Genomic DNA, 17,692 nt, shown 5'->3' with positions numbered 1-17,692 from the left:
AGCCTGTAAATGTCCCACTGTTAGGCTATGGACTCCTCTTCTTGTGATAAGGTTCGGAGCTTGTGAAACTACGTTACTCCAATGGGGATTCTTGGTACATGTAGGTTTCCGCAGGAAGTTTTCTTTCACCGCAAAACACGAGATAGATCAAAAATACAAATTAAGCACAAGAAAATACTTCTTTTGGTTAGGTTAAGAAATTTTCAGTGGCACTTCGAAGTTAGGAAGCTTGCAGTGTTATATTTTCGTGCCTTCGAAAGCAGGCAGAGATTCCCCGCTTTGTCCAAGTTACGGTCAACTGGGATTAATACGACTAATAAACATGCGAACTCCTTATTTTTTCTAAGGTATCCGAAGAGACGTCTTCATATTTCAAAATCATTCTAAATTCTCTCCTCAAAGGGAGAGGAGGCTTTAGCCCAGTAATGGGGCGTTTAAAAGCAGTTACTGTATTATTCATTTATCAAACGCCATGTGTAGTGATAATTGCATACAGTAATTCTTTAGACTTATGGTATTAAACAAGGTATTATAAAGTTAAATATAAAATTTTGTTAATCGATTTGTATACTAAAATTCCACTGTTTTGACTATATTAGTAGTATTTTGAATTTCTGACAACTAGCTCCATGGTTTGGATTGAATATTAATTGTTAAAGATGAAAGGTTAATTAAAATTTAATAATCAACAATTTAAATGTATGCATCAACAGTTTATATAAAGCATTTTAATGTACGTAGTTGACTAGTAACACGGAAATTTTTATTTGTACCGGGCGGTACAAATAGAAGTCGTGTTTCCTATTTATTTTAGCCAATATATATAAATCAGGTAATAGTTTTATATTGCGTAAAATGTAATGATTATAAGATAAAATTTAATTATTCTAAGTTCGTATAATAAACCATATTGCATATTATGTGACATAGGCATATAATACATCCTAAATAGCAATATTTTTTTTTATATTGAATGTAAAAGTTTCATATGTGAATATTCAATCTCTAATATTTAATAATATATTTCAAAATTAGTAGTTATTATTTTATATGATATTTTTTTTCAGCTATGGCGCCGATTACCAGGACCTTCGCGGCTCCGCCAAATTTCGACCAGAATGGGCTAGATGGCGAGAAAGTTGTCATATCGGGTATGGCGGGGCTATACCCAGAGTCGCATAATGTAAAGGACCTTTCAAAGATCCTTTATAACAAGGTGCGTTTGAAGTATAAAATAATTATTGGTTTAGTTATACTTCCAAGAAATTTTCTATTGTTCGACGCGCTTACTTATCATTTTCAATGTTGAATGTAAATCAATCATGAATTAACCTCTGTCTATAATTCTGTTTAATTATGACTAGAGTCTTTATACTAAAACGTATTTCAATGTATACTATTAAAATGATGACTTTATAAAAATATATTATTATATTTTGATAGAAATTGAAAGCGACCGCGTGCCCAAACATTAGTCGTTATCGTAAGATGCAGCATTATATTGAAATATTAATTTTTAGGAAAATCCTGTAAATGCGGACAATACTCGCTGGCATTATGATCATCCAGAAGTGGCTAATTTCAACGGTAAAGTGCCCGAACTCAGGCTGTTTGATGCTCAATTCTTCAAAGTGCACTATCGTCTCGGTAATAACATGGATCCTATGGGCCGGAAAATTCTAGAACAGGCATATCAAGCCATTTACGACGCAGGTGATTTGCACAATAATAAAATAAATCAATATTCAACATTTAAATATGGAAATAAGTGTCTCTAAATACTACTAATTCTGCTCAGCGGCTTAAGTTTCGTTAATAAATAATTTACAAATATTAACCTGACTGAGAGCCGAGATGGCCCAGTGGTTAGAACGCGTACATCTTAACCGATGATTTCGGGTTCAAACCCAGGCAGGCACCACTGAATATTCATGTGCTTAATTTGTGTTTATAATTCATCTCGTGCTCGGCGGGGAAGGAAAACGTCGTGAGGAAACCTGCATGTGTCTAATTTCAACGAAATTCAGCCACACGTGTATTCCACCAACCCGCATTGGAGCAGCGTGGTGGAATATGCTTCAAGCCTTCTCCTCAAAGGGAGAGGAGGCCTTTAGCCCAGCAGTGGGAAAATTTACAGGCTGCTAATGCTATAAAAAAACTGTCAATCCTATTCTGAATATACCAATAGTTTTTAATTATTATATCTGAATTATATTTATGAGACAAATAGCACTGAACAAATATTTAGTCTAATAGTATGTGTAATTGTCACAAACTTATCTTCTTTACCACTCTGTATGTAATCTCAACCGATTTTGATTAAATTACTCATTTATTACTGCTGTTTACATTTGTAAGAGTCGCTAGTTTAGAAAATTATCACCTGACAAAAATACAGACACTCAAAATAAGAACAATGGTCATTTTGATTTTGGTTAACTTGCATATTTGGTACAAATTAAAATGTTTTGTGTAGTTTAATTCCTATTTGAAAGAAGTAAATTTTGTAAGAATTTCCACAGTTTTGATCCCCAAAAAAAATTGTTCGAAACGCATATTGCACTCAGATCAGTTTTCAATAAGACTTGTCTTAAAATGTTGGTGTTACTGGTTACTGGTGGATACTGGTTTAAATGTTCTATAATATTATCTTTATTCATTAGGTATTAGTCCAGCAGAACTTAATGGAAAAAAAGTCGGTGTTTATATTGGAAGTTGCTTCTCTGAAACTGAAAAGGCTTGCTTTTACGTGTCAAGTTCGAGAACTGGTTTCGGTATTGCAGGGTACGTCTTTGGTATCAAACTTGACAAAAATACATTCAGAAATTTTTCATACGAACACAATATTTGACGAATAAAATACCGAATTTAAATTTGATTATGAAATTAAATTACGTTTCATTTTTAGGTGTAGTAAAACTATGTTTGCAAACCGAATCTCTTATTGGTTGAATGCCAAAGGACCATCTATGGCTATTGATGAAGCTTGTAGCAGCTCGACTGGAGCTCTTGAATTGGCTTACTTAGCAATCATACGCGGCGAATGTGAAGCAGCTATAGTTGGAGGAGCTAATTTATGCTTACATCCCCAATCTTCTGTGCACTATGGAAGGTACTAGACTGGTTTAATTTTGGAATACATAGTTGTCAGTACTTTGGAATACGTAATGATTTTCATTAATATTTTTTTCAGAATTATGCAAATGTGTATGGATGGTAAAACAAAATCGTTTGATAGCAATGCTGCTGGATGCGCAAAATCTGAAGCTATCAATGTTTTATTCCTGCAAAAGGCTAAAAATGCTCTAAGGTATGCTTGATGACTTATACTTTTATAAAGGAAAAGGATAAGAATTAAAACTTAGTGGTGGTCATGCCATTTATTTGATAGGTAGATATATCTTAAAATTTTATGTGACACGATATGATGTTTTTCTTAACCGTCAAACTCACCGTCAACTCTATAAAATTAGCATAACATTGAAATATATTCAAACCGAATATTGATTTATTCAACTCGAAGTCTCGAATGTTCTAAAATATTGCTGGATACACAGCCGTTTCTAATACTATGTAATATTCTATTTTAGAGTTTATGCGGAAGTAGTTCATGTCAAATGTGAATTTACGTCGATACTGAAAGACGAAAGGGGTTCCTCAAGGTATGGTTTCTACAGAAATCCATCGGATACCGCCAACTTTATTAAGCGTTTCTATGAGGAAGCTAAAATTTCGCCCGAAGCTGTTGAATATGTCGAAGCTTTTGGTTCAGGTACTAAATATTGCACATAGTTTTTGGTTTCCTCAGTTTTTCTCAAATACTAAAAAAAAATCTTCTTGAACTAAAATAAAATATATGTATTCAACTTGAAATATTTTTTATTACCAGCTGTTTCTGAAGCTGATAAATCGGAATTGGAAGCAATTGAACAAGCTTACTGTCAAAATAGAAACCAGCCACTTTTGGTTGGAAGCGTTATGTCCAATATTGGATACGGTGAAGCTGCTTCGGGAATATCATCGATCACTAAGGTACATACGAATATACATATTAAGATTGATATAACTCTTCATAGAACATTCAATTTAAGCATCTTTATTGAACTTTTTTTGACGCTTTTGTACGAATTATTATTAAATTTATTATTGTTATGTATTTGCTGTAATAAAATCATTTCAGTGTATATTTGTATATGTATGTCGTTTTTGCTTATCAGCTCAATTAAAACTACTATTAATAATTAATTTTACTTTTTGAGATTATTATTGTTCATATTTTTTAATATCAAATATTTATATAGCAGACTGAAATCGATATAACGTACAAATCATGACCACGTGTTAGTTAATGCTTTGGGATTTTAGTTAAAGTTAATGCGTCTTAGTTAATGCTTTCGCATTTAATTTATAATTAATATTTTGAACTAAGATAAATTGTATATTATTAATACCTAACATTCTCATTCTAGGTTCTTCTAGGGTACCACACCGGTAAGCTTGCTGGGAATTTGCACTGTGATTCGCCGCGTCAGGATGTAGCAGCTCTTCGTGATGGAAAGATTAAAATAATAACTGACCACCAGAACTTTAGCCGCCAGTACACTGCCGTTAACGGAATGTCAGTCACCGGAGTCAATACACACGTTCTGTTGCATGGTCATTACAAGCCAAAGGTAAAATTAATTTCCTTCTTATTTTATATCACTAAATTGGTAAATTTGAGCGTACTATTGGTTTATTATTATTCTTGATGTATATCAGTTTTGTGATGAATATGCTCAATAATTAGGAGTTATGGTAGCTTAACTTCTGCTTTCATATGCTATTAGACCAAAATCAGAATTAATCTTGCAATCACTTTTGGATCTTTATTTAAAAAATAAATCAAATATAGAGCAACCTGTTTTGAAAGTAGATTCTAGTTAAATGTAGTTAGCTGATTATATTAAACATAATGATCATCTATCAACCAACATGCCAGTCGAATATAAAATGTAGAAAAATACTTTCAACAGGACCCAACACGTTACAAGTCAAGTATACCACAACTAGTGACATTGTCAGGAAGACAAGAATCGTCAGTAAGGAAAATTATCGATGACTTGAAATCTCGACCCATTGATCCAGAGGAATTGGCACTGTTTAGAAATATTCACAAAACCAGTATTTTTGGTCATTTAGGAAGAGGATATACGATACTCGGTAATAAGATAGTTTATATTTATATAAAATCTAGATCCTACATTCACATAAAATATTATAAGCTTGTTCGTTTTACTTATTTTTTCAATACAAACGCCAAATTATTAAGAAACATCTATTGTTTAATTTTGCAGCAAATTTTACTTCTTTCCCTTTAGTAATTCAAGTATTTCTTTATGACATACTTTTCTATAACTTTGTATTTATTTTCAGACACAAAAGAAAATAATGAAACCGTAAGCCTTGCTGAGAAAACTGATTACTTTGATGACGCCAAGCGGCCGCTTTGGTTTGTATACAGCGGTATGGGATCCCAGTGGGCAGGCATGGGTACACAACTCATGCGGATACCGATTTTCGCTGCATCCATAGAACGGTATTTTTCGATTTTTTGCTATTCCCTAGATTAACTTCCACTTTCTACATATGTTTGTACTGTTTATATTTTCCTCAATTTTTGCCGTTTTAATAATTTTATTTTATCTGATGTTCTATTATAAACTAAGTTACATTATATTGTGTACAGTAAACGGATATCATTAAACATTGTCATTTCTTACAGTTGTCGCCGTGCCTTGGAACCTAAAGGAATCGATATTGTTCATATTATAACGTCACCTGATAAAACAATATTCGACAACATTCTGCACTCGTTCGTCGGTATCGCAGCCATTCAAATTGGTCTCACTGATATTCTCAGTGAACTGGGAATCTTTCCAGATAAGATCATTGGTACTTAAAAATTGTAAATATGTAAATAAATTGAATTTTCAAAAACATTCGCAACAATAACAACAACAAAAACATTTCACAAACAACAATAAAATATGTACAATTATCTCATATAGAAGTCTGTATAGATGTTGAGATTTACAACTATGGTCGAAATCTGTCAAAAGGATAATATTATTTATCATGAATGAAAAAAAAACAATTAACAGTAGTTTTATTTACATTAAAGGTCACAGTGTTGGTGAACTAGGATGCGCATATGCGGATGGTTGCTTTACAGCCGAAGAGATGATTCTCGCTGCATACAGCCGAGGCTTAGTGTCCTTACAGACTCCTTTCATTAAAGGATCAATGGCCGCAGTCGGTATTGGATACCAACGGGTAAGCTTTCGAATTTAAATATGATAAAAATCGTACCTTCAAATATTTTGACCATCATCAGTAGCTCTCCTGGTTTTATTCAGTATGATAAATGCGCTTTACACCTAAATTTCCCTTTTTCGACTTTGATATTAAGTGGCTTAATACTATGCTAGTAATTTGAGAAACACAAATTGTTACAGATATCAAAAATGTGTCCACCAGAAATTCAAGTCGCATGTCATAACGGCCCCGACTCCAGTACAATTTCTGGACCTGCTAATGTTATGAGAGAATTTGTTGCCCATTTGACTTCGAAAGATATTTTCGCGAAGGAAGTGCCATGTTCAAACATTGCATACCACTCACGTTACATTGCTGAAGCAGGTAATCAATCATATTTAACTTTACTTTTATTAAAAAATAGAATATAATAAAATCTGTACAAAATAATAAAAATTTGACATTGCCACATTAATGAAAATAACATTCGAGTTTCTTTGTGTTTTATTAAAATTAAAATTGAATACAATAATGTTATATTTAAAGGTCCTGGTCTGCTTAAATATTTAACCGAAGTAATCAAATCGCCAAAGCCTCGAAGCGAGCGTTGGGTTTCAACATCTGTTCCGCAAGATCGTTGGGATGAACCAATTGCTAAGTATTCTTCGGCCGAATACCACACCAATAATTTGCTGGTAATTAACCTTGCATTACTTGATCAATATGAAATAAATTCTTGTTTAATAATAACGCCTCTTTTGTAGAATTCCGTGCTTTTTGAAGAAGCGTCCGTATTGATTCCACCTAATGCAGTATTAGTGGAAATCGCGCCACACGGCCTTCTTCAGGCTATTCTCAAGAGATCGCTACCTGACTCCTGTAGACATATACCACTTACGAGACGTGGACATCAAGATAATGCACAATTCTTGCTTGAGGCTATCGGAAAGTTAGTACAAATTCAACAATAAAATTGATAAATGTTCATTAAATATGTACCGTACTTACAACTGTTGACATCCACAGACTTTACATGGAAGGATATAATCCAAAAGTAGAAACACTCTATCCCAAAATTGAATATCCCGTTTCTACTGGAACGCCAATGCTTTCACATTTAGTAGAATGGGCACATACTGAGCGATGGTAAGTAAATTATCATTTTTTAACTTTTACTTTATATATATATATTATAATTATACTTATATTTATTTGTGTTTAGGAACTTAGCTCTCTATATGGCAGCACATAGAAAAACGGCAGCCGCTTGCAAAAATGTAATATCAACTCATGATGATAATAATAAATATTTGAAAGGTCATGTGATTCAAGGTAAAGAAAATTATTTTTGGCCAATTTGATATATTATTATAATAAGCAAGTAATAACTATATGTAAAATTACCTTTCATATTAGATAAGAATATGTACCCATTTGCGGCGGTACTCGTGGCAGTTTGGGATACTTTAGCCATGGTGTCGGGAGTAGAGAGGAAACAGTTGTCGGTGGAGTTCCGAGAAGTGCAACAACATTCGCAGATGCCACTCCACAATCAACGGCAACTTAGAATCAACGTAGCTCTGCATAGAGGCACAGGAAGATTTGAAGTAATATTTTCAATAATACCTTTCTTGAAGTGACATCACTAAAATACAATACAATGGAAGTAGAGATTTAAAAAGTCTTTTTAACGATTGGCGCAAAACTAAAATTTTTTACAACTTACTCACTTTATATTCATTAGAATTGTAATAAATTCGATAAAATTTATGTTATTTGCATTGTACCTTTTATAAATTAAAATGCTTAGAAACGTCTGTTAACACAAATCTAATATGGCGTTCTTAATTCTCATTGAATATTTCAGGTATTGAGCATGAAAATAAAAATTGCAACAGGGTACATTGTTGGAGAAATAAAAGACGAAAAACCTAAAGATGACGTCACATCAAATGAACCCATGACTTTAGAATCAGACGATATTTATCAATTACTGTATACCAAGGGCTACAATTATTCGTAAGTATTAATTAAAGATTAAAGTAAATTATTTGACAAAATAATAATTAATCATTGCATCAAATATTACGATTTATGTAATTTTTATTTTACTTACAGTGATGAATTCAAAAGTATTTATAATGCGAATATGTCTTTAACTGAAGCGAATATAATTTGGCGTGATAATTGGGTAACATTTATTGACGGCATAATTCAATTAAACACACTCCGGCGAACATACGAGACAGTTTCTCAACTGTACTCTATAAGCAAAATGGTAATCAATGTTAGTAAGCATTTGGAGAAGGCAATATCAATAAACGACAATACAGTGGTAATCCCTGCTAATGTAAATGAGCTACACAATTACACGAGGTACGGTAAATTCAAACAAATTTTACGATACTCGCATAAATAAATGGCTATAAATAAATTACCATTTATTTTAGGTGTGGAGGTGTTACTATTGAAAATATAAGATTTTTTGACTTACCACCAAAAGTTAACAAGAATGTGGCACTTAAATCTGTGCAAAAAAATAAAGTAGGTGTAAGTATTTTAATTATATTTAAAAAGACCATCTTATACTTCATAAATGTTTATTACTGTAATTTTAACTCCGTAAATAGTATCCAAACCTTTACTCCAGAAATAAATACATTGAAAATAGCAGCCGCGGTACTTTGAGATCGTAGAAGCAATATTTTTTTGCAGGATACGTAGTATGCATCTGAGAACGGCTCCGTATTTTGTGATGCTACATCATTGTATATTTAAAAAATAAATGTTTTAGTATATTAGAATTAAATCTAAAGTTTATAATATGTGATATATATTTAAGGTTATCGAGGATGGGCAATATTATCTGCCATTACGCGAAAATCGTGATATGACGCTAGAAATTAAGCGACAAGGTGATTTGGACTCTTTGCATTGGGTGGATGGATCAGAATCCAATAAGGATGGTGTAAAAGTTACGGTATGTTAAATAAGTGTGTGTGTTTATTATTCCTTTTATCCAAAACGGCTTGACCGATCCTTAAGTTTATTTACTACTACAACTTTGCACTCAGATAGTTTTAAAATCTAATTGGACCTTATAGTTGGTGCTATTGTCACCTGGAATTTTATTTTGTATTCATATACTAGCTATTACCCGCGGCTTCGCTCGCGTAGAATAGGAATGTATTTACAAATTAACTTAAAATATTACGTAAATTTAAGACCTCCTAGAAAGAAAGAATATCAAGAAACGCGTAAATACGTATCTACTGATTTTTAATCAGTAGCCCATAAATAAAGTTTCGTGCTTCTAACTTCAAAAATGACGGACTTCCAGACTAAGCTATATAAGAAATATCAACCTCTATTAAACCCCTTGGAGGTAGAATGTCTAGAAATACTTAAATACGTATTTAATCATTTTTAACTAGTATCTCAAAAATAAAGTCTCATATTTTCTACTTAAATAAATTTATGGACTTCCATTAAAACTTTCATCCCCTATTTCACCCTCTCACAGGTAGAATATCGAAAAACATTTAACTACGTAATTACTCATTTTTAATCAGTGTCACAAAAATAAAGTTTCATTGTTTTAACTTAAAAAATGATTGACTCTCATAAAAACTTTCAATCCTTATTTCAACCCCTCAGAGATAGAATATCAAGAAACGCTTTAATACGTACATATTTACACTTTTTTCCCGTTAGACATAAAATATCAAGAAACGCTTAAATACGTATTTACTCATTTTTAATCAGTATCTCAAAAATAAAGTTTCATGTTTATAACTTAAAAAATGACTGACTCCTATAAAAATATCAACCCTTATTTTACCCCCTTAGTGGTAGATTATCAAGCAACGCTTAAATATGTATCTACTTACTTATTTTTGATCAGTATCCCAAAAATAAAGTTTCATGTTTCTATTTAAAAAATGATGGATTTCAATACAAACTTTCAACCCTTATTTCACCCCCTTAGAGGTAGAATATGCAGAAACGCTTAAATACGTATCTACTCCTTTTTAATCAGTATCCCAAAAATAAAGTTTCATGTTTCTAACTTAAAAAATTACGGACTACCATACAAACGTTCAACCCCTATTTCACCCCTTTAGGGGTAGAATGCCCAAAATTCGGGTGTCATGTTATATTGGATATATGTTAGTATATAAGTATACAGACTAATATATAAGTTTTATGCTTCTAGTCCTAAAAATGACAATACTTTCAACAACTTACAACCTTTCATCCCCCTTTTCAATCCCTTACAGCACTTTTTCCAAATAAAAAGTAGCCTATGTCCTTTCTCAGGCTCTAGACTATTTGTGTACCAAGTTTCATTTAAATCGGTTCAGTAGTTTTGACGTGAATGCGAGACAGACAGACAGACAAACAGAGTTAGTTATTAATTAATATGGATTAGATTTCGCACATAAATATATCTTTTCAACACTGCATTTCTTTATTAAATTAATAACGCATAAATTTCTCATCGCTTATAAAACATCAAGATAAAAACTTAATTTTATCTCGATGTAGTCGGAACAGCAGCAGTCAGCAGGCAAGCGCTAATTTTAAGCTGATATTTTTTAGGTGCGCTATGCTGGTATAAACGATGTGGACATGAAGAAGAAAATGGGACTTGTTGCTTTGGACAAAGACCAAACAAAAACCATGCTCGATTTCAGTGGAATTACCGAAAGGTAACTAAGTACATTACAATTTTATCTTGAAAAAAAAAACACATTTCGATCTAGTTAAAATATATACACATAAATATAAATAAGATATATGTATATGTTAACATAATCTTCTTATGTCTCAATAGCGGGGCACGTGTTATGGGAATCGTATATGACAAATCAATCAAAACATCCGTAAGAGTTAAACCGGAACTATTATGGCCAGTACCAGATCACTGGAGTCTTGAAGATGCTGCAACAGTTCCTTTGGCATACAGTGTGGCGTTCTACTGCCTGGTAAATATACTAAAATGATTCAATTTCTTAATATCAAAATATAAGTAAAACATCTAAATATTTTATTCCATTGTAGATAATGAAGAGTAAATTTAAAAGTGGCATCAATTTGTTAGTCCACGGTGGTGCTGGTGCTCTTGGTCAAGCAGTTATATCGATTGCCTTAGCTCATGGATGCCAAGTTTTCACTACAGTCAGTGACACTAAAAAGAAACAATTCTTGCAAAGATTATTCCCAGAATTAAAAGGTATTATTATTACAATGCACAAAATATTATACGTGTTGTGCAAATTACGATGTTAAAAATTGTATTTTATTGCAGGCGAACACATTGGAAACTCGCGTGATATAAGTTTCTCAGATATGGTCATGAGTGCTACGAAAGGCCTAGGTTGCAATATAGTAATTAGTTGTGTCCGAGGAGAAATCAAAAACGTAAGTTACAAATTACGAGCGAGCATAGTTTTCGGATAATTAATTCTCCAAGAATATATATTAGCAAAACCAACCAGATTTTGTTCTGACAGTGTACCAATAAACTGATTTTCAAAGTGTTTGGCCAAACGGTGTCTAAGTCAAAAACAAACTTAATTTAATTAAATCAAACAAGAGTATCTTCATATAAATTTGTGACAAAAAATATCACATAAATATTAATACATTATTTGAAAAAAAAATGGGATCTCTAAAATCCTACGATTTTCTAAAATAGTTCTAGTGGCGTGTGCCGTTGAATCGCATACCTATCATAATGATACTCAATATATTATTTTTAGGCTACGATGAAATGTTGTCACGTGTCATCAACTTTCATCGATGCAGCAGTTTTACTAAATCGGGAAGAGTTCTTCTTCGGAATGAAGTATCTGACAAAATCTGTATCGTACTGCACCCTTGATTTGAACTCAACCGTAGAACATAATCTAGTCGATGATTTGAAGGTAAGTGTTAAAATTATTTTCAAAAACAGAAATCACCTAAAGTAGGTACTAATAAAATTACAGCATTAGCATTAGCAGCCCGTAAATGTCCCACTGCTGGGATAAAGGCCTCCTCTCCCTTTGAGGAGAAGGTTTTGGAGCATATTCCACCACGCTGTTCCAATGCGGGTTGGCGGAATACACATGTGGCAGAATTTCGTTGAAATTAGACACATGCAGGTTTCCTCACGATGTTTTCCTTCACCGCCGAGCACGAGATGAATTATAAACACAAATTAAGCACATGAAATTTCAGTGGTGCCTGCCTGGGTTTGAACCCGAAATAATACATTGTATCTTCATGCGTCATATTTTTTAGTACTTTAATAGATAAGAGAGAGGATTTTTTTCTGTAAACGCCAAAGTCGGACAAATTTACGGGTTCTATTTTTAAAAAAATATTTTACGGTTTTTAGCAATTGCAACAAATGTTAAGTGAAGGAATCGCGCGCGGTTACGTGAGGCCACTGTCACGCGTGACTTACGCGCCCCAAGACGTGTCAAGAGCCTACCGCTTGCAAGCCGGCAGTCGCCATCGAGGCCGCGTTCTTATCAACTTACAAGAGGACCCGTCTTACGTTCAAACCAAGTACGTAATTGTTACGTGATAGCGTCTTTTATACGTAAAATATATGTACATTGACCAGTGACAATTTGTTTAAAAAAATTGTTGATTGATGATGTGAATTGAATCTACTTTTATTCTAATTAAAAGTATAGACCAAAATACAACTTAATATATAAGACATCGTAAATTTTTAAGAATATTTTTTTAGTACGGAAGGTTAAATAATAATTAAAACTATAATTGATTGCTCACAAGATTAAAAAAACAATATCAAAATCGTTATTTTTTTCTTTAATCGACGATATTATTTTTCAGAATAAGCTGCTCTCCTAATCTTTACCAAATTATAGTGTTGGAAAACGAAGTATTGGGTTCGCATTTAGTTGAAAGATTGATAAAACGCGGTGCCAAAGAGATCATTTTAATATCTTCAAATCAATCGAACTGTCTTTCTTACAAATTAAGGTGCTGATATTTTATTGTTTAAAAGAATCATACCAATTTTTTCTTTTCTTATTAAATTAATTAGGTGCAGTATAATGTTTAAATTCACAAATAATAAGTAATATTGAAAATAAAACTTTAATTAATAATGTGCTTACTCACCATCGAACGAAGACATTATCTTTAACAAATAGATTACTTTCTTTCATTATTTAAATATTTATTTTAGTATGTTGTAAAGTAAGAAACAGATTTTAGCAAATTAACGTTAAGTTGTAAGTAACTGTAAGTTTAATTGTTTATAATTTTATAAATAATGTCAATTTTTTAACCATAATAGAACATTAAATAGATTGAGTACTGCAAACTCAAAAGATGCCAAATTACAAATTAAAAAATTATTATATATTATAGAACATGGGAAAAACAAGGAGTTAATGTCCAATTACTACTTAAAAATGTAAATACCACAAACCAAAATATATTCGAAAACATTAAAACTATTGGCATCGAAGGTATCTATTACGTTGCTTCACCGGATGTTCAAAGGGATAGAAATAGCTTAGAACAATTAATGCTACTTGCACAGAGATCGTCTTCGACATTGAAGTAAGTGATTGAATAATACCTAGCTTTATTTCGATCTTTTATATTATTTTAATTATTAATAATATATTATAACATTCTAGTACTCTAGTGGTATATTAATCTTCTAATTCCTTCATCTTAAAACTAAACCAAAGATTAGCGTTAGTTTCGTCAGATTAGCTTAAAATAGTTCCTAAAATATCTTACGCTTCTAAAAATAAAAATGGTTTAGTACCTTTTATTAAAATATTATAAAGGAATTAGCAATATTCTTATTTACTCCTCCATTTAGCTCCAGGGGTCAGGATCGATGGTGCGACTTTTTACATCGCTAGATAGCTCTTAAGAAATGGCGCTTGTTTTATATTACAAGACTGTTGTTTATATAATATATAATTTACATCTTTATTTCTCGCGTGTATCTGTATTATTTAATTTTTAGATTCTTCGCAGTCATAGGTAATGACAACGACAATTTGATAAAAACTGTGGCGGATAAAAATCACGAGAAGTTGACTTTAATCAAGTTACCAACTTTGAAAAAGGTAAAAAAAATTAAAATAATTTGTTATTATTAATTTTCGATTCAATATATATGTATTCATAGTATATTTAGATAAACGACATATTCAAGCGAATAAAAAAAGCCATAGTAAATAGAACGGTAGTAGTGTTGTACGCCAAAAATCATCACAAAAATATGTAATAAAATATGCAACTCTCGTGTTACAGGAGACAAATGTTGGAGTCAAAGGAACTATTACAGTATATGACGCTATTGATGCTGTGGAAAAAGCGCTGTGCTCAAAACAACACGTTGTATTTGTGGACTGTGTTGAGGAACCTCCCAAAACTTTGTTGCAACAATTGAGTTCATTAGCCGGTAACGATATTCGATATCTAATATTTTTCCTCTCTAAGGCGATCCGAGATGGCCCAGTGGTTAGAATGCGTGCATCTTAACCGATGATTTCGGGTTCAAACCCAGGCAGGCACCACTGAAATTTCATGTGCTTAATTTGTGTTTATAATTCATCTCGTGCTCGGCGGTGAAGGAAAACATCGTGAGGAAACCTGCATGTGTCTAATTTCAACGAAATTCTGCCACATGTGTATTCCGCCAACCCGCATTGGAGCAGCGTGGTGGAATATGCTCCAAACCTTCTCCTCAAAGGGAGAGGAGGCCTTTATCCCAGCAGTGGGACATTTACGGGCTGCTAATGCTAATGCTTGTATATTAAATAAATGGCATTGGCATAGATATATTAAATAAACCCCATGACAGGCTAAGTAAGCTAGTATCAGTAATTGAACTTTAACAAATGATACCATTTCAATTGTAGGTATACAAGTACCAGATGATGCTAATAGTGAAGCGACATTACAAGACTTTGGTATAGATCCTACTAATTTCGGAGTCATTCAAGTATATATGCGCGACGTCTGCCATATTTCATTAGACGAGCGTGAAATACAATTGCTAACTATTGAAAAGTAAGTAATGAGTATATCTTATTTCTATTAAAAAAAAAAACATGTTAACTGATTTTTTTTTTATTTTTCTCTTAAACAGGATTCGTGATTTAGATGAAGGTTTATCAGACACTGTTTTTAAAGAAACGGACGGCTTAGAAACATTCATATCATACGTTGATCAAGATGAGCTTTTAGCAACAACTGAAATGGTATTTTTACCAACCCTTACCAACATATCTGCACAGGTAATGTATCCAAATACAAATATAGTTCTAGTTTTAGATCTAACAAATACCACATTACAAAATTAGTTAATAGCAACATTGAATACGAAATACATTAATGATAATTAATCAAAAGTTCATCTAACATTCTTATTCAACGATTCTTATTCGAATTGTGTTTTTCTCTAATGTTTCCTATAAATTTAAAATATTGAAAATTAACTGTTTATTTTTACAGCGTGACGATGAATTTGATGTTAGCCAAACATACTTGTGTGTGGTGCCTGGTGTGGAAGGTCACCATGCTCGTTTCCAAGTGTTATGTGAACGACTCAAGCTGCCCGCCATTGTACTACAGCCTGGACTGGACTCGCCACATCAGACGATACAAGAAATGGCAGACAGATTTGCAAAAGTAATTAATTAAAAATATTTTTATCTATTACAATCATTAGTATTGACCCATTGAAGAATCATAATATACTTTATTCAAGTAGGCTCTGGCTTTGGAAATATATTTTTTTAATTAACTAATCAGAAAACGTGATGCTACCGCGGTTTTAAAAGAAGATACTACTGAGAAGACTAAGAACTCTGTATAAACTCTGTAATATTTGACACTTTTTACCGAATGAATTCTACAAAATGAAAAATTTACTTCCTTAATTAAATGTTTTGATGTTAATAGAACTTAAATACTCATTGATTTATTAACAAATGTAGTAAATATTAAAAAATAAATAAATTGATAAATATACAACCTAAATAATAATGTTGATATGTTCATTTACAGATTCTTCTCAAAAAGAAATTGTCGGATGGATTTTACTTAGTAGGATATGAAAGTGGTGTACTGGTAGCTTTAGAAATGGCAGCGATTTTCGAGGAACAAGGTAATCAATGTCGATAGAAGGTTATGTACCCATTATTGTAGACAATTTTTTACTTTATATTAATCTATTTCAATACATTCATAGGTCTAACTGGTACTGTTTACTGCATCGGTGGCGCTCCTAATGCCATACAGGAGACCTTTGAAGAAAAACTTAAGAATTTCAAAACCGAGGATGAATTACAGGATGCTGTCGTGCGTCATATGTTTAAATTAATGACTAACGATGAAAATACAGAGCGGTTAGACAGCGTGCTACAAAACAGCATGACTTGGAATGAAAAGGTATCCGCGTGCGTTAAAATGCTCTCAGGTCACGTGGTACATTCGAACCAATACACCGAAGAGAATATTAAAGCAGCATATGGAAGAATAATTCAAGTTCGCAAGTGTAACATGCAACCGCGACGACTTCGTTCCAAAATTGTATCTATGCGACCCAAATCCAACAAAGTTGGTATATCATCTCTACAAAATTATTCAATGCAACCTGTCGTGGAGTATGAATTAGAAGCTCCACTCGCCTATGCTGCACAAGATTTACGCGGCAGTGCCTTTATAAACCGCCACTTGGACCCTGCTATCCTGGAAGCATTTGAAAAGAGAAATCTGTGTGAGACCTATATCTTGAATTCGGACACATTCATGTCAAACCATGATGATGTGTAAAACATTTTAAGTTATTTTCTTTTATTGATCAAATAAATATATTCCAAGCATACGTTTTCCATTATTATTTACTTACAAATATTATAAAGAGGAAAATTGTTCGTTTATTTTTCGTAAGATAGACTATACTAATATTGACTTTTAACTGACAACTATTACTCATTATAAATCTACAATCGATATATTAGATTCTGTTATATTGATGTACATATATTATAAAAGCTAAATGTTGCGGAATGGCACATAGTCTTAAAAAGGGAATAAGGCTTGCTGGCTAACACAGAATTAGATTTCAGAATTTAACTACAGGTACAAGGACACAAGATTTTGGTTCCCAAGGTCGATGTCACATTGGCGATGTGAGGAATGGTTATGACAGCGCCATTGTCCATGGGCGATGGTGTCCACTTACCATCAGGTGGCCCGCCTAACTATATCATGAAAGTAATAGAATAGTTACAAATTTTATCAACAAATATGTATAATATATTCCTTATTATATTTGTTCATCTAAGGATTTAAAAAAAACAAAATATTCTTTAACCACTTTAGTACGGGTTATTTA

The 17,692-nt window shown here is 32.5% G+C and overlaps 1 protein-coding gene across 2 annotated transcripts; it reads left to right on the top strand.

Moving 5' to 3' along the window:
- The first annotated feature begins 752 nt into the window (after nt 1-752).
- Nucleotides 753-17,177, top strand: LOC125072031 (fatty acid synthase-like). 2 transcript variants are annotated; one of them, XM_047682502.1, is made up of 38 exons: nt 753-832; nt 1,068-1,216; nt 1,521-1,713; nt 2,664-2,784; nt 2,909-3,112; nt 3,194-3,310; nt 3,591-3,772; nt 3,890-4,032; nt 4,470-4,673; nt 5,016-5,202; nt 5,416-5,578; nt 5,765-5,934; nt 6,164-6,315; nt 6,498-6,681; nt 6,844-6,992; nt 7,062-7,246; nt 7,324-7,443; nt 7,520-7,629; nt 7,714-7,904; nt 8,165-8,316; nt 8,416-8,673; nt 8,748-8,841; nt 9,140-9,277; nt 10,900-11,009; nt 11,135-11,285; nt 11,362-11,533; nt 11,609-11,721; nt 12,063-12,227; nt 12,683-12,855; nt 13,150-13,299; nt 13,693-13,887; nt 14,309-14,411; nt 14,599-14,749; nt 15,210-15,360; nt 15,440-15,587; nt 15,805-15,981; nt 16,360-16,459; nt 16,544-17,177. In XM_047682502.1, exons 2-38 carry the CDS (start codon nt 1,070-1,072, stop codon nt 17,125-17,127), a joined length of 6,207 nt encoding a protein of 2,068 aa, XP_047538458.1. In that variant the 5' UTR covers nt 753-832; nt 1,068-1,069; the 3' UTR covers nt 17,128-17,177. The 2 variants fall into 2 exon arrangements, with proteins under 2 accessions (XP_047538458.1, XP_047538457.1); XM_047682501.1 differs by having other exon boundaries at nt 8,748-8,847.
- The last annotated feature ends 515 nt before the right edge of the window (nt 17,178-17,692 follow it).

Source organism: Vanessa atalanta, chromosome 20, assembly GCF_905147765.1.
Source record: "Vanessa atalanta chromosome 20, ilVanAtal1.2, whole genome shotgun sequence".
NCBI classification, from domain to species: domain Eukaryota; kingdom Metazoa; phylum Arthropoda; class Insecta; order Lepidoptera; family Nymphalidae; genus Vanessa; species Vanessa atalanta.
The sequence above is the reverse complement of the archived record's forward strand: the minus strand, read 5'-3'. Positions and strand labels throughout refer to the sequence as shown.